We start from the raw sequence: 22,062 nt of genomic DNA, 5'->3' as shown, positions 1-22,062 counted from the left end.
GTTTGTTATTTGGTTTTTAGGAGCATTAGCAACTAAGGCCATATTGCTCCGGGATATGCGGTGGTCATTCCCTGACCTTTCCGCATTCTCCGTATTTGGTGGTGACAGGCTCGAACCCCAGTCTAATCAAGAAGCGTGTGCTATGCACTGCTGCTCCTTCCCACCTGGCTACGGAGGCACCGCTCACACAAATGTTATATGTAATAAACAAATCTCAAAACCCCATAAAAAAAAAAAAAAAAAAAAATTGGCAACAAAGTTGGGTTTCTATTATCCAATGCAATCCTGATCCCATTCCTCTCAGTTAATCAGATATCACTTTTTATCAGTATAGGTTACCCATACACTGTATATTTTAATATGAAGAACTGAATATTATATTTACTACTATGCACTGGTTGTTGGAATGAGTGGGCAATGTGCATTCATTCTAACAATTGCATGTGTATTGCCTTTTTCATTCAATGGATGGCAGAACAGCAACTGTTCATTCAATGGTTTGTTATTTGTTATTGTTATTTGGTTTTTAGGAGCATTAGCAACTAAGGCCATATTGCTCCAGGAATATGCGATGGTCATTCCCTGACCTTTCCGTATCCTCTGTATTTGGTGGTGATGGGCTTGAACCCTGGTCTAATCAAGAAGCATGTGCTACGCACTGTTGCTCCTTCCCACCTGGCTATGGAGGCACCTCATTCAATGGACAACAGTACTGCAGTTGCCATTCATTAAATAGAAGACAGTATGGCAATTGGGCCAGCAAACTGGAAAAACAGATTTCATAATAGGAACTGCTAACAGTCATGGTGAACAACACATCAGACTGGAAGAGAACTGGGGGGGAAAAACCATCCACCATTAACAATTAAATATAAATATCAATAAACATTAATTTAGTTTTTCAGTTTGTTTATTTGAAATGTAAATAGATGGCAAATAAAATAATTGGGGCAACACAGCAGCAAAACAAATTCCATAATCAGAAACAACGACAGTTACAGAGGCTGCAAAATTGGACTGGAAGTGTAATTTTACAATGTCATGGTGGTCGCGACATTGGACCACAAAAGGCAAAAATTTATATACAGGTAGTTCCCAACTTTACGAGTTAATTCGTTCCTAGCGTGAGCTTGTAAAGCGAAAACTAGTAAAGTGGGAATTTTTTTCCCATAGTCATAATGTTAAAAACTGGGGTTGCATTCTCAACGATGAAATTTGACCACAGTAATGTTAAATAAAGGTTGTTGTTATTTGGTTTTCAGGAGCATTAGCAACTAAGGCCATATTGCTCCGGGGATGTGCGGTGGTCATTCCCTGACCTTTCCGCATCCTCCGTATTTGGTGGTGACGGGCTCGAACCCCGGTCTAATCAAGAAGCGTGTGCTACACACTGGTGCTCCTTCCCACCTGGCTACGGAGGCGCCACGTTAAATAAAGGTCAACAAAACAATAGTTTATGCTTAAACAATGATTTATTTATACAAAGAAATGAAAACATAGCCTTTAAAATCAAAAAATTATAATAATAAATTGTTTATGTCATACAAATGTCAAAGAATGTTTGTTCTTCATCATCATCGACTAAATGCACACCCGTTGAGGGTTCTTCACTGATTGCTGGCTCGGCACTCTTTGGTTTGTTCGAAGCACAAGGAGTCGTTTTATTCTATGGAAATGCTTCAAAAGTCATGTGTTTCCAAGAAAGTACTCTTTAGTAGCAACATTTCTAGTGCGCTCGAAATTTGAATCTTGAGGCTCGAAAATCTCAAATTGCTTTTTCTATGTGTTGAAAAGCTTTGTCAAGTCCCTTGAGAGTAAAGGAACAAACAGGAGGTTCATCTGTTAAATCTTCTTTTTCCTCAGCTTATTCACATTTTGCCATTTCAAGGTCTTGATTTGTGAGCTCTCCGTTGTGTGTTTGAAGCAGATCAGTGATGTTAGTTGTAGAAATCTCAAGCTGCAATTGGTTAGCAACATTTACGACCGCTTCTGTTTCATTTTGTACAATCTCTGCCAGTTCTTGAAATCCTTGAAAATTTATGATATATTCCTTCAAAATTATCAATAAAATGATAACAGAATTTATTCCAAACACACTTCATGTTCTCTGTAATTTCGTCCCAGGCTCGTTTTATTATTCTGATTGCATCTAAAATATGGAATTTTTTCCAAACTTCTTTGAGTTGAACTCTTTATCTTTGCCTGAACAAATAAATGCACGCACAGTAGGAATGTATTGTATAACTATGCACGTGATTTGAATGCTATATTTATGAGTGTTTAGTATTTATTTATTTATTGCAATTAATGTTCATATTTTCGATTCTGTTGATATTTGAAAAAAGAAATCATAAACTCGAGAACTCATAAAGCAGGAACTACCTGTATATACAAGTAATAAGGATACTTGAAAGTCACCTATAAGGTAACTTTTACTGCTATCAGTAACTCTTGGCACTCTCAGCAATGGTTAAGGAAAGCTTGTCTATCTTAGCTATTAAGATTTTAACACAATATAAATATGGTATCTGAAATTCTGATTTGGCTGTTTGACACTTAGGAAGATAGTCCTCAGTATTACTAATGGACATATTTATTTTTTTTAATTGTAGTAAAAACTGTCACTCCCTAATTATGAGGGAACCTAATTAGGTTTCCCCATAGTGAAAACTCAAACTGATTTCTGAAGCTGCAAGTATTACAAATTACTTTCTACTCTAAGGAATAATCAGGTTTTTTTTTAATCAACATAATATATTACTGCTTATTCCTATATAATTATAACAGCTTTAAGAGTTACAGTTTGTTTACAATTCTGACTGCTTGCATGCATTTTTTTTCAAGGAAAAATGTTGTCTCTAATATTATAAAAAAAAAAGAACGTAAAGTAAATATATTAAACAGACATTAATAATTACCAAGTACTGGTAAATGATCCCTGTAGTAGAAACCACCTGAAGAATCTTGAATGTACATAAGATCTACTTTGCCTTTGTGACCAAGCCTAAAAATGTTAAAATAATTGGGAATATTACAATCTATCATAATATTGGCAATACAAGTTACTGTATTAAAAAACTTTTGATTTATCAAAAGATGCTTGGATTCAAATATATAACAGTTGAATATCTTAGAAACCACAACCTAATATTTAATGGCTAAAAATTATTGGCTAATGCAAAAAAAATCTGCTTCCTTACAACATTTGCCTTACTAATACTAATACCAAATGAACTAAAATTTAAAATCATCAAATTAAAGTTTTTTTAAAGACAACACTCCATATAATCAGGCTTAAACCTCTTAACAGATGAAAGTTTTTCTGCTTTTCTTCTAGTAAACAGTAAAATCTGGATTTCATTTATGATATAAACTTAAAAATTTCCAATGCTGGTTTTTGTTTATAATGCAATTTTAAATTAATTAATTCTGACAATGGGATATTTTTTTATAGTTGGTGTTCACTGCATCATGCCATTTAAATGAGTTGTGTCTTGGCCACTGAAGGGAACAGACACAATTTCCTTAGCTCTTTAAAGAGAGAGAGTTTTTCTTGGTAAATTGTGGTTAAATTTTTATTAGTGAATAATTTTGTATTATAAACTTTAGAATATATCACTGTTATAATTGTATTGTATTGTATTACATACCTTTTTTAAAATTTTTGGTTTTTGGGAATAGTATTGGGGTAGGCATAAATAAAGTTTTCATCAAAGGATTAGTTTTACTTCTTTTTTCAAAAGTAGATGACTCATTGTTTAAGTAAACCTGCTTTGACAGTTGTTGAATATATTAATAACTCATCAGATATATATATTACAATTTATCAGTTCTCTATTGAATATATCTATTTTGATATTTTTGTGACTTAAAATCATAGTGTATATCATAATGCTTTTATAATTTTTGCTTTCATAATGTTAATGGAAGAATGAGTCAGAATGCTCCACAACAGGATTACATTACTAAGATGGGAATGGCTGCAAGAAATTTCTCTATGAATCACAGTGTCACTGCTTGTGGAACTTGTGGCTTTCCATACTTTTACACATTTGCCATGGTGGATGGTTGCACAGTCATCTTGAAGTTCCTCTGTTCAGAGGGAAAGACATGCCACATTGCAGGGTGTGCCTACCTGTTGGCACCTCCGTAGCCTGGTGGGCAGAAGCAGCAGTGCGTAGCACACACTTCTTGATTAGACTGGGGTTCGAGCCCGTGCCCACCAAATACAGAGGATGCGGAAAGGTCAGAGAATGACCACCACATATCCCCGGAGCAATATGGCCTTAGTTGCTAATGCTCCTAAAAACCAGATAACAAACAAACAAACAACAAACAGCCTACCTGTTCTGTGCCTATTTTGATGAACTAGGATGTGTCCCTTGGGTACAGTAATTAATAAGGTGTCTTGCACTTATATTAGCATTAGCAGAGGCATATGATGCAAGAAAGCAAGCTTATACAGCATCATCCAAAAAAAAAAAAAAAACACAATTCCCATTCACCTCTCCATCTGCTCCAAAAGTTTGCCAGTTCTTCCTTGAATTTATTTAAGTTATCAACTTCCACATTAACAGATGAAAGTTTGTTCCAGCAATTAATCACTCGCTGGCTAAAGGCAGATTTCTGCACATCTGTTTTGCAACTGTCTTTCCTCAATTTGAATTTGTGCTCCCTCAACTGTATAATCTCAGTAAGAGGAAGAATCCCATCAGCATTTCGCTTACTAAAAACTTAAACACCTCAATCAGATCATCTCGCAGGTGCCTAGTTTCCAGATGCTGAAATCTGCAGAACTGAAGCCTTTCTAGGTAAGAGCACCCCCTTTTGTTTCCTTTACCAATCTGGTTGCCCTTCTTTCTTCCAGCAGATCTACATTTGCTCTAAAGTGAGGTCTCCAGATCTGTACACAGTACTCAAGATTCACCCTAACCATGGCCTTATACAAAGGGATAATCACCTCCTTATACCTGCTAGTAAATTTTCTGTATATCATTGACAAAACCCCGTGAGCTGTCTTGGCAGCATGTTTGCACTGATCAGAGAACTTCATGTCAGACTGCACAATTACCCCCAGGTCTTTTTCATTCTCCATTACCCTAAATAAACTGTCTATTGTCTTCACCATGTCTGTTCGTTCATCTGCATGTAACAGAGGAACAGTGGATGGATTTTCATGAAATTTTGTATCTGAGCTTGTTAAAATTATTTGTCAAGCCAAACTAAATTTTATTAAAAATCAGATAAACAGAAATACAACAATCATTTTTTTTTTCCATACAAATTATGAAAAAAATAAATTAATATATTACGTGTAGTTTTAATGAAGTTTTGTTAGCTTTAGACAGTCCATGCAAACTCTGAACGTATTATTATGCAAGGCTCATGAACATATCACTTGTGAAGAGATACATAAACACAGGAAGAAAAGAGACTTAAAAAAAGAAAGAAAGAAAAGAAGAGTAATATAGGAGGAGAGTAATAATATTATACAGTTGTAATTAAACTAAACAGCTAAGTTTAGAGAATGTAAATCTATAGTTTTATTAAGTGTTTCTATAAAGTTATAATCCTAATAATTAATTGATAAGGAGATAAGTAAAATTACTTTTCATTTCTATTAATCACAGAAAATGAAAAAAATATCAATTTAAGGGGGGAAAAAATTAAGATGCCCGAAATGTAATGCACTGCATACATTAATAATGTGTTTTTAATTGCTGTAAAACCCTATAGCAATAGCAGAGCATGATCATTTTTAATCTTTAGTTTATAGAAAATAAACTGAAATTACAGACTGAAACATATAAACAATTAATATAATGTTTAAAACAAAGAACATCTGCTCCTCAGAAAGGTAAGTTGAGACTAATAGCCTGCTTCTGACTTTCGAACTGTGTTTTCCTCAATAATCCTTCACAACATTTCTGGGCAGGGAGAAGCCAAATAATGTGGTCATTGTAGTTAGGTTATGTAGGGTGAGGAGATAGAAAAATGTAGGCACCCCATTAGCACAAATAACCTAACTGCTGATACATGGAATTCGGCATACAAAGCCATTATGAGTCTCCCTCCATCAAAAAAGGTGTATAAACACTGCTATCTCTGTTAACATTAACCCTAGTACGAGGGTAGTTCAATAAAGAATCGCCTCACCTACTTCCACATATCGCAGAGTCATGATATTTTGTGTGTAGCATCATACATATCTCTGTACTAAAGGTGTAAAATTTCAGCCCTGTGTGTTAATTTGTTTTTCTCTTACAGAGCTGAATGTGTGACGAAGTAGCATCATGGACAAAGTTGAAGCCAGAGCTGTAATCCGGTATCTATTCTTGAAGGGGAATCTCCTAAAGAAATCCACAAGTTGACTGCTGTATATAAGGATGAAGCTCCATCCTATGGCATTGTGAAACACTGGCATAGACAATTTAGGTGTGGTCAGACATCGGTATAATCTGCGCCCATTCCAGGTCATCCCCATTCAGCCACTGATGACAGCACGATCAGAAAAGTGGAGCCGTTAATCACAGAAGATCACTGGATATCTGTGCATAAATTATCCGAGGAGGTGAAGATTAGTGTGGGCTCTGTTGAAACAGTCCTTCATGTATTTCCAAATCCATTTATGGAAATTGAGTGCAAGATGGATTCCCCGATTATTGACTGGTTTCCAGAAGGCTGATTCACAACAGAAATCACAAGAGTTGTTAGCCCTGTGTCAAAAAAATGAGGAAGACTTTTTCTCTTGTCTAATCACTCAGGATGAAAGTTCGATACACCATTTCGACCGTGAAAGTAAAAAGCAGTCCAAGGAATGGCGACATCATGGTTCCCCCTCCCCAAGGAGGCAAGGGTCCAAGCGTCAACAGGAAAGATCTTGCTGACAGTGTTTTGGGATGAGAAAGGCATAATAATGACTGATTACCTGTCAAAAGGTAGAACAATTACAGGTGCCTATTATGCCAAATTACTCACAAAATTACAGAAAATCAAAACATGTAGGCGTGGGATGCTGTCCAAAGGTATGAGAATGCTTCAAGACAATGCCCCACAGTTTACACTTCTGAAATTGCAACAACACAAGTGGCCACTTGTGGATATGAAATACTGCGCCATCTAGCCTACTCACACGATCTTGCACCATCAGACTTCTTGTTTCCTTCCCTCAAATCATTTCTTCCCCAGAAGAAATGATTTGAGGGAAGGAAATGCTCATTTCTGCAACAGAGTCATGGTTCAAAGACCAACCTCACCACATCTACAAAAATGGTATCCATACTCATCCATTGATGGGAAAAATGTGTAAATCTGCACAGTGGCTATATAGAGGACTAAAACCTGTGCCAAGAATCAACAGGCTAGCACCTCTGAAGCTAGGTCAGGGCGATTCTTTATTGAACCACCCTCATATTGTGAATATTGAGGGCTTGAGCCAGAGACAGACCTGCTAATCCACAGCAGAGTCTATTACCTGGAAATCATCAGGGTAGATATCACACTCCCAAATCAGCTATTCTAAAATAATTTAGAGCAGCTGATTTAGAACAATCAGTCTTGCAAATAGCTTTGTTGTGGTTTTTCAAGGAATCTTCTGAAAACGCAATGACCTCACATTACAATCACAGCATGACATTTTGTTATGACCCTTTTGCATGTTTGGAATAGCAGTTTTCACATTGAGAATACAAAGACTGCAATTTTCTTACCAGAAAGCTGCACTCAATGTATACTAAACTTGGACAAGACTGTTGTCAACTGGCTGAAATAAACCTGGATAAAATGGATTGCAGGCCACACTAGTGTTTGGAAGGTGAGGAGCTCTGATGTAAATCACTGCAGGAAGAGCCCTTTCTCTTCCCTGCAGTGATTTACATCAGTCTAAGACACAATCTGTTAATCACAGATTTTTAAATGACTCCTTTCTAATTCTAGTTATATCCACCTATCTTTCATGATCACTACAATGTGACAAAGCTCTCTTGTGAGAATACATGTGCTATTCTTGTTCTAGAACGTGGTGAACAGTAAAATGAAAATTATTAAATTGAAAACTGAAAATTAGTAAACTGACCTAAGCACACAGGTTGATGGGCAAGACTCTGCTTGCCAAGGCAGGATCTTGCCCGTACAACTAACAAGCCCATTTTAATACCAAACTAACCAAATGCAGGTCAGTTCCGTGCACCAGCAAATTAAGGAAAGACAGAGTCCAGCTCATTTTCACCTCAATAACACTTCATGAAGTTGGAGAGTTTATATAGACAGGCAAGAAGATCTACCTCATAATTTCAGGGAATGGTGGTAAACATGTTATTAACAAATCTTTTCCAAGCAGAGATTTGATGGCAGTGATGCCTGCCTTCCCCTCCCCCACAAACAAATTCTTTGATGATCATCATGTCCACATTCACACTACTGAGGAACCACACAGTTAAACCACAGATCTGCTCATACAGTGTCCCCATCGACAAAAGTTGTGCCATTCAAATGCAAACCAGGCCCTTCACACAAATTAGCAACACTCAGTTTGGTTCTACTGACAATTTTACCTTCTTTCTCTAAATATTACTGAACACAGTGGATGCTATCCTTTATTTCCAAAGTCTATTTAATAGATGGTCTGTTGTATTTTACAAATGTTCTAGGGTTTACTATGATAATTCTCTCTCTCTCTCTCTGAAAAGGATTATTTAAGAGTTAGCAATTTCCCAGAGTATGCCTTAAACTGATGTAAATTATCGCTGGAGAAGAGGGAGATATGCACATTAGAGTACCCTCTCTCCTAACACTGAAGTTACTTGGTGACTTTCAATCCATCTTATCTAGATTTATCTTGGGAACTTGCCAGTGTGCTGTACAAGTATATTATACATTGTGTCGATGAAGAATGGAACCGCATGGAAACTAACAAAAAAAATTTAATGTAAAAATAGCTGCTCAAATGAACTTAAATAATCTTTGATAAAAATTTAGAATATCATGGCAGGAGGTGAGAATTTAAGGACACCCAGACTGTTCAATGCAGTTCAACTAAAAAAATTAGGACCTTACTATTCACCCCTTTCCTTCCCCTCTCCCCCACTTCACTGTGTTCAGAAATTGCCACAGGAGATCTCCACAGCATCCTGATAGTTGGGTCTTGGATTGAATACTTCATTTCCTTAAAGTTACTAATTATGTATAGCAATCTTTGAAAGTTTCCAGGTATGTTTCTATACTAAGATTGATATTTGAGAAACTTTTCAATATAGTTCATATGAACACATCAAGTAAGATTTTATTTTGTAATTGACCTGCAGTCAATTACAAAATAAAACTGACTGCTTCAAAAATTCATGTTAGTCAAAAACAAAAAATTAATAATAATAATAAATAAATATATATATATTTTTTATTTTTTTTTTTTGAACACCATACACAAATTAGTTTCAGAAAACACAGGTTGGTACCGGCCAATTTCTCATTAACCTAATGCTATTTTACATTTAGTATAATGACATTGAAAATAAAAGGATTCCTTTATAATGACCATAAATTTCTACCTCTTAATCTGAATTTTTACCTTTATATTACAATATTCACATTTAAAAATAACAGAATGCTTCAAATATATTGAAGTAGACCGGTTTGCAGCCTGACTGAGAAATTATTTGTTAAGATTTCACATGTTCTTTTCTTGCAGTGTGGTAATGACTTGAATATCAGCTGGAAGTTAATTTCATTAGTTAACCTGCTGCACCAGATAGGATGTGAGAACGAAAGGGGAAGAGGCAGTGTTAGGTAAGTTGGAAAACTGCTAGCTTGGAGGGATTCACAGAAAAAAGATTAAAAGTAGCCACAGGCAGAGTTGAAGGCAATTCTTGCACTACTTCTATTAGAATGAGCAGAGGCCTGGAGCAAGTGGTGCTGGGGGTTTCAGGGAATGATGGCAGTCATCGTGAAACAGGTGGGTATAAAGTGTAAAGTGTAAAGTGTGTTTGGTGTCAAGCGGCACCAGGGGTTTCCCCCATCTCCGCATTGCTTGCATTGTGATGGGTGTGCCAGTTTACTGGAAATGCCAGAGATTCAAAAGTGTATGGATATTGTACATGTGTAGTGTCGTGTACCGTTGTTCATCTGGTCATTTAGCCGCTGGACCCCTACTGAAGCCCAACGTTGCCCCACTTTAGCCCCGTGGAGGCAGACCAGGAAACACCAGTCGACTAAGATTTACTCTGGCAGGTCCTGCCACCTAATTTCCTGAGATTTCAGTGGCTAGGACCTTTAAAAAAAAAAAATAAAAAAAATAAAAAAAAATATATATATATATATATAAACAAATATATATATATATATATACATACATATAAAACACACACAGGTGTATATATATACATATACATGCCACACACAAACATATATACACACCCTCTATGCGCTTGCGTGGCAGGGAGGCGCTAGGAATGGGAGGCCAAGAGTAGTGGGCGAAGGTGATTTTAGATTGTGTGGGGCATTGCATGCAGGTAGAGTGGGGAGTAGATTGAAGACTGGGGGGGAAAGGCAGAGACATGGAGCCGATAGAGAAGACAGCTCCAGTTTACAGTGGGGCAAGCCCATGCCCCACCAGAGAGTAAGAATGGGGGTGGCGCGTGGGGGGGATACAGTGGAACCGTCACCTCCCCCACCCACCGGGGAGGGGTGGAATAGTTGAGACAGGCAAGGGAGCTGGCTCAGGTCGCCAATACGGCGTGCATGCAGAGACTGCGATTTGTTCATGTGGCATTTGGCATAGACTAGTAGGATTGAGCCACTTGTAGGATTTAACTCCTCTTCTCTGATGTCCGTGTGAGCCAAGTTTGGTCGCCTATTTGGAGGTCGCTCTTTGGAAATGGGACCCGTCCAGTTAAATCAGATTTTAGCATCCATAGGATAATGCGTAGAGGGCTGCTCGCCGCTTTTGGTGTATACTCCGTCTGTAGGTCAAGACTGAGTATTCAAGAAGCAAATCCTGGTCCATTTGATGCTGGAGATGTAGGTTCAATAAGTCTGTCAATTCAGTGCAGTTAATGCAGCATTTGTTGAGTAGTCGCTCAGGGGACCCATGTCCCGTCCATGGATATTTGGAAGAGTAGGATTTATTGTCCATTAGGGCGGATTCCATTGTTGTTTGGGAGAATGGATCTGTCAACCGAAATGCAAGTCCGGGTCGTATATTGTGCACGGAGGCTGTGCTTGCTCTTTTGTTTGGAGGTTGCCCTTGGGAGCCATGTCCCGTCGGTGAGTCAATTTGCAGAGAAAAGGAAGTGAGTATGGTTGAGGTGAGTTCCAGTTCTGCCATGATGTCCAGCGTTATCCACTGGGGTAGAATTGGGAGGTTCTCCCCCCATACTCCTCCTGTGACACGTGTTCCGTTTGGTTATAGTTGGTGATGAGTTGGGATATTTAATGGTCCTACCCCAGTAATCTGGTATGGATGGAATTATAAAAGTTTCCACTTGATCATGGAGCTTTCAGATTTGGAGTGCGTGGAGTACTACATTTGTCCTTGTTGTTCGTGATTTGGAGGCAGTGGAAGGGTTAGTCGTCTAGTGTATAGGCTCTGAGCAAATTCAGTTAAGGCTTTGTAGGTTGTCCCATCCTCCAGCAGGTGGTGCTCCTGGTCTTTGGGGTTGCAGCGCACTTGTGTGATCAGCTGGGCACGTAGATCATCATACAGTTCACACTCATGCATCTGGTGATCCCAGGTTTCGGGGGAGCCACAGGCACATGCAGGATTGTTTGCGATTCCAAGGAGATGAAGCTTGTGACGGATTGCTCCGTGTCCTGTAAGGAGGTAGGTGACATGCAGTCCGGGGCAAAACCATGTCGGAAATATAGGGTACACTTGCTCCAGATTTGGAAGGAACTTTCGCGTGACTTCTCCCTTATCAGAGTCTGTCCAGCGCTGTTGCCAGATTGATCGGAGGTAGATTTGAAGCTTGTTCTTCTCGGCTTTCCAATTGCTTGTCGGATCTGTTGTATGGTCCAGATATGTTGTAACCTTTCCCCGTCCAAGCTGCTGCAGCATGCCTGTTCAGGTAGCCTCGAGGTCGAGGGGCAGAGCCCCTGTAATCACTTGCAGTGCGTGGGTCGACACTGTTTTGCATGCACGGGTGAGGGTCAATAAGATCGGTCTATGTATAATTTCAAGCCGTCGGCAATTTACCGCGGTTGAGGCCTTGTGGTACCATGCGCCAGAGGCATATGTGATTGCCGGGATGATTGCTGCTTTATAGAGGGTCGCCAGAGTACGCCTTTTCAGCCCCCAGTCTCGGCGTGTAACTCTGGCGAGCATGGCTGCATAATTTTTTATCTTATTCTGCACATACTTTAGGTGTGGAGTGAACGACCGGTTCCTATCCAGGATAACTCCCAAGTATTTCAGTTCAGTAACTAGCTTGATAGTTCTGTCTTGTATTCTAATCTGTGGTGGTCTGGTTGGGGTTAGGTAACCCTTCAGTAGGATGGATTGAGTTTTGGTGGGCGAGATTGTGAGACGGTGCCTTTCCGTCCATTCTCGGAGTTTGGTTAGCGCTGTGTTTGCAAGAATTTCCATTTGGGCTCTTGAGTCTGCGGCTAGCACCAGGGAAAGGTCATCGGCATACGCCAGTGCTTGTACGTCGCCTAGGTCGAGGTGGAGAAACTCGTCCAAGACAAAGTTCCACAGGAGGGGACCCAATACAGAGCCCTGCGGGCATCCCCGGTGTACTTGGCGCTCGACCCTGCAGTATGGCGCCTGAACTAAGACCCTTCTTCCGCTCAGGTAGCTTTTTATGCAGCTGTACAGATTTATCGGCAGATGAGCTGCCCTGAGTCTTGCGAGGACGCTCGGCCACCAAAGGGCATCGAACGCCCCCGCAAAGTCGATAGAGATGAGAAGTAGATATTTCTGTGAACAGTTTTCTGCCATGTTCAGGATGCGCTCCAGTGGGTCCAGGGTGGAGTTTCCTGACTTGAAGCCATATTGTCCGTTGGCAGGAAGATTTGCTGTAGAGTAGTGTATTTCGATTCTCTGTTTGAGCAGTTGTTCTAGCACTTTACTGAGCACAGAGAGGAGTGCAATTGGTCGGTAGGATTCTGGTAAATGTGGCTGTTTAGTTGGATTTTTGAGAATTAGTTTCATGCTAGCAACTTTCCAATCTGAGGGGAATGCGCCAGAGTGAAGACAGTGGTTGTACAGTTCCAGGAGCAGGTCCGGGGTAAATTCGGCCACCTTCTTGACCAGTTCTGGCTCAAGCATGTCGAGTCCAGGGGTTCTTTTGTTTCTAATTTTGTTTATGGCAATTTGGAGTTCTAGGTGAGTAAAGGGATCCTCTACCTGGGGCGACTGGTAGGCCTCATTGGCCTGGCATATCTGTTGTTGTTCATGGGTGTTGTCTCCTTCTACTGGTTTGAAATTGGCATTTAATATATTATTGATGGTGTCCTGCCAGTTGTTGGTCATGGTGCCTTGGGGGGTGATGGTGGAGGGTATCACCTCTCCCCTGGGCAGCTTATTTGTAGTTATTCGGTAAATGATGCTCCATGGGCTCGAGTTGCCCACAGTGGAGACTAGATGCTCCCAGGACAGCTTTTTCCGTTGCCTGATCATTGCAGTGTATGTGTTTCTGGCCTCCCTGTACTGTTGCCTGAGGAACTCTACCTCATGGGGGGGCCAAGTTCGTCTGGCTCTTTGGAAGGCGCGCCTCTTCTGATTCGTGGTTCTCCTGAGTATGTCGAGTTCCCGCGACCACCATGGGACAGCGCCGGGCATCGGGATCCTCTTCTTGATTGTTTGATTAGCTGCACTCACAATGGCATTGGTGACAGCACGTTGGTGTTGATCCAGGGTTTGGTTCTGTAGTTGGTCGGTTGTCAGATTGTATACATTGTTGATGATGGCGACTTTGAACGCATCCCAGTTGGCTTTGTTAACTGCATACCTGTTCTGTTTGAAGCTGTTTATTGGAGCTCGGTACAGTGATCTTTGCATGGTGAAGGTGATGGCCCTGTGGTCAGAGCTGGTCCAGTCCTCCTGCACCGTCCAGTCTGTCAAGTGGCCGGCAAGGGTTCTGGTAGTCATGGTGGCATCGATGGTGGCCTCCCATAGGGTTGAGCTGAATGTGGGAAGGTTGTTAGGACGATTAATGACAACAAAGCTGCTGTTTGCCAGGAACTCCTCCATATGCTGGCCGTTTCTAGAGCCTCTGCGCTCCGGAGTCTCGCTATGCCACAGGGGTGAGCGGCAGTTGAGGTCAGCAGAGACAAGAATTTTTGCTCCTGGGAGTTCAGTTTGGACTTGTTGTAAGTACTGAATTGCTGGAAGGATATCCTCCCCTGGATGGCAGTATAGTGAGATCGCATAGAGTTCCCCTAGGGAGGAGACGATGTGTGCACAGGAGGCCCACTCAGAGCACAGGTGCGAGATCTTAGTGACCGTTATATCCGGATTCCTGACCACCACCGCAGCCCAGGGGGTTGCGCCATCCACCTGGACGATCTTGTAGTTAGGTGGATATCCCCGGACAGCGCCTGCACAGGTGTAGGGTTCCTGTAGCAGGAGGATGTCGAGGTTTTCCTCCTCAGCCTTCTGTCTGATCTGTCCAGCTACAGCAATTGCTCGGTGTGCGTTAAGTTGGAGGAATTTCATGCAACTGGTGTTATGTCTTTTAGGCAGAGTCCCCATAATGGATTCTTAGTTGTTGGGCACTTCTTGCTTTAATATAGACAGGGCATTTGTTATCTCTGGTTGAATGTGCGTGGGGAAGCTTTTGCCACTTGCAATTTGCACAGACTGAATCATTTTCTCTGTTGGGGCAATTTCCAAAGTTGTGCCCTTTCTCAGCACAGTGTCCACAGGTTGCCTCCCGTTGAGCACATGTGTGAGTGGTGTGGCCGAATCGGCAACACCGGAAGCACTTTGGCACGGCAATGTGCTCCCTGAAGCGATGTGAGCTCCATTTGATGTATAGTCTCTCTTGTTTTGTTATGAGTTTCCATGCATCAGGGGCCAGTCCGACCACCCAGTTTGTCCGGTTGTCATTCCTACTCTTGGTTTGGTGCTTGAGCATTAGTAGGGTAGTATGGTCTCTATCGGGTAAGTCTTGCTGGAGGTTGCGTATATATATTTCCTCACATATGGCAGTAGGAGTCAGGTCTTTGTCGATATCAAATATGATAATGGAGGGGCCTTTTTCTCTGGGCAGCTCAGCAGAGAGTCCAAGCGTCGGAATCTTGGAGTTATTGATAATGAGATCTGCATCACTTTTGGTTTCAGTCTCAATTATCACCCCTGTGTTTCGGGTCTTCCTAATGGCTCTGATTTTAGCCGTTCTAAACTCTTGAGTTAGGGAGTCAATGACCTTTTTCTTGACTTCTTCGCTAGTTTTAAGAGTGTCGGTGGTTGTAGGTTTGAGAATCACGAGGTGTGGAGTAGGGAGCAGTGTCTTCCTGGGTGCCGGTTTGGTGGTGTTGACAGTAGTAGTGGCAGGTTTGGTCCTCAGCGCTGCAGAATATGTCGGGGCGCGCTGTGGCATTTGTCTTGCCCCGCATTCGATGTAGGCGTGTAGCCGTGTGATGGCTCTCTCATTTTCTACATGTGTGTCATGCAGAATTGTCTCCATCTTGTGAAAGATGGTGACAATCTGTGATCTCAGGCCAGACGATATCCTACTGGGATTCTCCTTAAAAATGGTTTCGAGGGCCGTTTTCAGAAAGAGAGTTTTCTCGTATACGGAGCCCTCTGGTATGGTATGGTCCAGACATAGTTCTTGTTGTTTTTCATAATTTCTTTCTTTTTGCGATGCATTGGCTTCTGGCTGTTCTTTTGTTTCAACCCGAGATCGTGTTTCGCGGTCCGGTTCGGGAACCACACGCTTGCGGGTTTTCCGCTTGGTTGGGGGGGTCCCAGGTCGGGTGTCCTCTATATCCTCCAGTTTATCAATAATGATGGGGTCATCATTTTGTGTCTCTGTCAGGGGGTGTTTGTGCTTGTCTTTCCCCTCCATATCTGTGGATTCCGGATTACCGGGACTGTTCGGTTAATCGGGTTCACAATGTTGGGGTTAGATGGTTTGTTAAAAATGATGGCGATTGATGCCAACCACAAGTTCGTGGGTGTATTTGGAGGCACACAGTGGACTGTGGAAGTTTTGGGGTCTCCCCAAAGCACTTGGAGGGGGGGGGGACGCCGGATATAGAAATGCTCCTAAAAGGACGGGACTACCTTCCCAGCGGGATATCTAGTAGCGGCGAAGACGCTCATGGCATTCAGATTTCTGGTAGAAGCACAGGTGCGAAGATAGCCTCTCTCTTTCTCCATGGGGAGTTTATGGTGGGGGGGGGATCACATTAAAGTCATATTTCTTTGGTGATATTATTCGGTAAAGGCACAGATTGATAGAGCACAACAACTGCTCAGTTTGCACTAGTTGGGGCACCTCCCCAGTCAAGGTGTCAGGTGGAAACGCGGCCGCCGTGTTATATCGGCAGCCTCTCTATAGCCCTGTTGTCAGCGACATGGTGACCATGCGGTCTGGCAACAAAGGATACAGATAAATAACGCTTCAACCTGACCAAATTCCCAATATATAGGCAAAAGTTTCTCACCAGCGGAATCCAGTCCAGTTTGTCTTCAAGTGAGGATACATTTCATGGCACTGACGGAAGTAAAACACATTTTTTAAACTGAAATTTCGCGGAGCGATGAAACACACGTCTGTTCTGTAAGGGTAACTAAGAATAAGAATAGGGAGATAATTGTTTGTTTGTTTCGGGATTTATTAGGTGCATTGGCAACAATGGCCATGGTGCGCTATAAGAATAGGTGGATGTATACTTGTATGTATACAAATGCTAGAAGTATAGTAAATAAATTTGATGAATTTGAAGTGCTGGTCAAGACATCAAAGGCAGATAATGTTCGGATATCAGAGACATGGTGTCACCCTGATATTAGGAATGCAGAATTGGAATTTGGAAAGTACAGTGTGTACAGAAAGGATAGACAGGATAGAAAGGGAGGAGGGGTTATGCTGTTAATTAATAAAAACATAAAATCAAAGGAAGTGCATCCGGCTGACACGGGTGGAGAGCGCACTGTTGAGTCAGTTTGGTGCCAGCTTGGGTGGGGGATTCACAGACTAAAAGGTTAAAAGTAGCTGCAGGCAAAGGGGAAGGTGATTCTTGAACAACTTCTATTAAAAGTACAATGTGTGGGGTGCTGCGAGGGGTGCTGGGGCTTTCAGAGACTGATGGCAGTCATCGTGAAACAAGTGGATATATGGGAGGTGTCAGGGTGAATAGGAATAGGTGCATGTATGCTTGCATGTATACCAATGATAGAAGTATAGTAAATAAAGTTGATGAATTTGAAGTGTTGGTCAAGACATCAAAGGTGGATATTGTTGGGATATCAGAGACATGGTGTCACACTGATATTAGGAATACAGAATTGGAATTTGAGGAGTACAATTGGTACAGAAAGGATAGACAGGATAGGAAGGGAGGAGGTGTCATGCTGTTAATAAGGAATAACATAAAATCAAAACAAGTGCATCCAGTTGATATAGATGAACAGTGCACTGTTGAGTCAGTTTGGTGTGACATAAGAACTGCGAAAGCAAAAATAAGAGTAGGAGTGTGTTATAGGCCTAATGGCTCGAATAAGTACAATGAACAATTGTACAGAGGAATAGAGTGGGCTAGTAAATCACAATGTCTTATAATGGGAGATTATAACTTCCCAGATATTGACTGGAACTTGTAGATTGGTCACTCACACACTAGTAAGACTTGTGGATTGTGGATTTATTTGATGATTGTTTTCTGCAGCAGCATGTTCGAGAGGCAACCAGAGAGGGTAATACTCTTGATCTGGTTATCAGCAGTGATCATTCGTATATTAAGAATTTGCAGATAAAGGAACCACTAGGTGGCAGTGATCACAGTGTACTGATGTGGGATTTACTTAAAGATATATTTACCATCAGGGGTAAAGGAAAGGGTTTTTGTTTCCGTAAAGGTGAGTACAGTGGTCTCAGACAGTTTTTAAATTCTGTACAGTTGGATAAACTGACAATGTTACCAACAGTAAATTCTAAGTGGGAAGCATTCAAGGAATTAATCGTGGATGCTACTAAAATTTTCATACCTATTAAGAAATATTGTTTAAGGTTTAGGCCTAAATGGTTATCAAATGAACTAATGAGACCCGTGACAGAGACGAAAAATGCATGGGATGCATATAAATTATCAAGCGACTCAGAAGCCTATAGCAGATATAAGCTAGTCTGCAATCAGGTCACAAAGCAGGTTAGGCAGGTGAAGGGAGATTATGAGAAATTTTTGGCAAAAGATGGTAAGAAAAACAGCAAAGATTTCTTTACTTATATAAATTCTAAAAGGAAGGGAATGAATCTGATTGGTCCACTTGATATCGATGGTTCGACTGTTGATGATCCTGCTCAGATAACACACAAACTAAATGTGTATTTTGCATCTACATTCACACATGAGGAGTTATTAAGGTTTTGAAAATGACAGAAGGTTATAAAATTGTAGCAGGGTGCTTAATGATTTTGTAATAACTGAGAGCAAAGTGGAGGAGAAATTGTTGAAGTTAAACATAAGAAAGGCACCTGGGGTGGATGGGATCAATCCAGTTATATGAAAGGAGGCGTCAAAGCAACTAAGCAAACCCTTAGCCATAATTATGAGAACATCCTTGGACTCAGGGGGAGGTCCCCACGGACTGGAGATGTGCAAATGTACCCAATTCACAAAGGAGGATCGAAGGGTGACATGAGTAATTACAGACCAGTTAGTTTAACTTCTGTTCCGGGTAAAATAATGGAGTCACTGGTTAAAGATGCACTGCAATATCATCTACACAAGACTGCAGCAATAATTCAGACACAGCATGGGTTTGTTAAGGGAAAGTTTTGTCTGACAAATTTGATAGGATATTATGATGTAGTTACAAAGGAACTGGATGCAAAAAATAATTCTGATATCTTATATTTGGATTTCAGGAAGGCTTTTGACACTGATGTGCATGGAAGACTATTGTACAAATTGGAGAAGAATGGTATTAAGGGTAAGTTGCTACAATGGATAAAAGGATGGTTGAGTGGGAGAAGACAGAGGATAGTAATCAATGGGTGCTGCTCTTTGTGGACTGATGTTATTAGTGGAGTCCCACAGGGTTTGGTGTTGGGTTCACTGTTGTTTTGTATATTTATCAATGATATTGATGAAGGTATATCAGGCTTAGTGCTGAAGTTTGCAGATTATACAAAGGATGGTAATGACAGTAATGGCAGTGTGCTACTGCAACAAGATCTAGATAATTTGGGCAGATGGGCTAAGAAGTGGCAACTGAAGTTTAACATTGACAAATGCAAACGTACCAACTGTGTGGTACTAAACTTAAGGTGGTAGAAAATGAAAAAGACCCGGGAGTAATTGTGCAGTCAGATATCAAGTTTTCTGAGCAATGCAGACAGACTGCCAGGGCAGGTCATGGGGTTTTGTAAATGATATATAGGAATATTGCTACCAGGGAAAAGGAGGTGATTGTCCCTCTGTATAAGGCAATGGTCAGGCCACGCCTTGAGTACTGCATACAGGTCTGGAGGCCTCATTTTAGAAAGGATATAGATTTGCTTGAGCGTGTACAGAGAAGGGCAACAAGATTGGTGAGGGGAACGAAGGGATCCGCTTACCAAGAGAGAGGTTTAAGTCCTGCAAACTGCAGTGGCTGGAGACTAGGCACCTGCATGGTGATCTGATTGAGGTGTATAAGGCCTTGAATGGGTTGAGCACGCTGAATTCTGATGGGATTCTTCCACTTGTTCAGATTACGAACCTAAGGGGGGCATAAATTCAAATTAAGAAAAGACAGACGTAGAATAGATGTGCAGAAATTTGCGTTTAGCTAGCCGGTGGTTAATTGCTGGAACTAACTTCCATCTGTCATTGTGGAAGTTAATAGGTTAAATAAATTTAAGGAGGAACTGGATGGGCATTTGGAGGGAATGGTGTGATTTTTTTATTTTCGGCTGATGCTGCATAAGCTCATACACTTGCTTTCTTGCATCACATGCCACTACTACTACTACTACAAGCATTGGGAAAGCAAAAATAAGAGTAGGAGTGCGTTATAGGCCTAATGACTCGAATGAGTACAACGAACAATTCTACAGAGAAATAGAGGGTGCTAGTAAATCAGAATGTCTTATAATGGGGGATTTTTTAACTTCCCAGATATTGACTGGAACTTGTGCGGTGGTCACTCGCACACTAGCAAGACTTTTGTGTATTTATTCGATGATTGTCTTCTGCAGCAGCATGTTTAAGAGGCAACCAGAGAGGGTATACTCTTGATCTGGTTATCAGCTGTGATCATTCATGTATTAAGAATTTACAGATAAAGGAACCACTAGGGGGCAGTGATCACAGTGTACTGATGTGGGATTTACTTAAAGATATAATTACCATCAGGGGTAAAGGAAAGGGTTTTTGCTTCCATAAAGGTGACCACAGTGGTCTCAGACAGATTTTAAATTCTATAGAGTGGGACCAACTGACAATGTTACCAACAGTAAATTCTAAGTGGGAAGCATTCAAGGAATTAATCGTGGATGCTACTAAAATTTTCATACCTATTAAGAAATATTGTTCAAGGTTTAGGTCTGAATGGTTGTAAAATGAACTAATGAGACCAGGGCTCCCACTCAAAAATTTTAAAAAAACTTAGATTGCAACTTAAATAAACCCAAAAAAAACCTAGTTTTCATCATATAGTATAGCAACACAAATAAGATAAAACTTACCATGCAAAAATATCTTTTATGTAATTATAATCAGAATTTTCATCCCATTCAGTTCCCTCCACATTTATTTTTTGAAGTTCTTTCATTTTTTTCAAACGTTCTTCGTATCTTTTATGACAAGTTCCTTGTATGACTTCTTTTACCAATTCTGATTTAGGTTTCCATGTATAGCAATTTTGATTAGATCTATTTATCGCCTGTTTTGCCATTAGTCGATTTTTCACAGTTTCTGGTTTAAGGGAGTTTGTGGCTTTTGTTTTTATATGGTTTACTTGGGAGAAGATTCTTTCTACGCTTGCCGAAGAGTGAGGTAAAATAGTTAGACTGGTCATAAAGTTAGATAAAATCTCATATTTAGAATTATTAAAGCCATCTTTTACATTACGTAACAGATACCAAAACTCAGGGATGGTTTTGTAAGAGAAATCTAAATCTTGATTTAAACGAAACGATCTCCATTCATCATCTAAAAGATCTAGTTTGTCTTCAGAAAAAAGGTGAGGGAACTGCATTGCTAAATGGAAAATTGAGGATGGCGAATTGGCACGATCATGTATCACTGCTGGGTCAAGAACATTGAGACTGGCGATAATTCCATCATCATTTAGACATTTAGAGGAAATCTTTTTCTGATTTCCATACAAAGTTCAACAAGAAATTTTAAACAATCATTTTTAAACCTGCTTTCACTGTCACCAAGTGGTGTTGAATTTAATAAGGCCATACAACGGCCTCCCAAATATATTTTATTCAGAGGCTTATGATTTATTGCATTGCTTGGATCAATTTCAACCAGCTTGCATGAAGTAATGACTTCTTTTATGAAAAAACTAAGAATATTTTTTATACTCAATTGAAACCATTGAATGAAGTAAGTGTAATCTGAAATGCTCGGATTGAAATTCAATATTCAGGCATTTTATTTTCTCCAGTACATATCCTAAAAACAACAACATATGCTTAGTTCCTTTGGTGATCATAGTATTGTAAATATTCCCTGCACCATCGATTTTGTCAATTTTTGATTGATACTGAAAATAAAGAACTAACGCATCCCACTTCTCAATAATAATTTTTATTACATTGCCACAGGATAACCAACGTGTTTGTGCTAATTTGGGGATTTTATGCTTAGCAGTATCTACAACATCTTGAATCATTTTGAACTTGTTTAATCTTTTACTACTACGGGAAAAATAACAAGAGATATCTTTTATAAATATTTCTA

At 40.3% G+C, this 22,062-nt stretch overlaps 1 protein-coding gene across 1 annotated transcript in view; it reads right to left on the bottom strand.

Moving 5' to 3' along the window:
• mib2 (E3 ubiquitin-protein ligase mind bomb 2) overlaps positions 1–22,062 on the bottom strand; it is a 388,603-nt gene that overhangs the window by 234,652 nt on the left and 131,889 nt on the right. Inside the window, exon 7 of the mRNA XM_090373924.1 lies at positions 2,919–3,004. Within this exon, the coding sequence (XP_090230050.1) occupies positions 2,919–3,004 (86 nt within the window). The remainder of the gene's footprint in view (positions 1–2,918; positions 3,005–22,062) is intronic.

The sequence above is a fragment of the Mastigoproctus giganteus genome, chromosome 5 (genome assembly GCF_048544385.1).
Source record: "Mastigoproctus giganteus isolate SK-2022 chromosome 5, ASM4854438v1, whole genome shotgun sequence".
Taxonomy (NCBI): domain Eukaryota; kingdom Metazoa; phylum Arthropoda; class Arachnida; order Uropygi; family Thelyphonidae; genus Mastigoproctus; species Mastigoproctus giganteus.
Note: the sequence above shows the minus strand (reverse complement) of the source record. Positions and strands in the feature narration are given on the sequence as shown.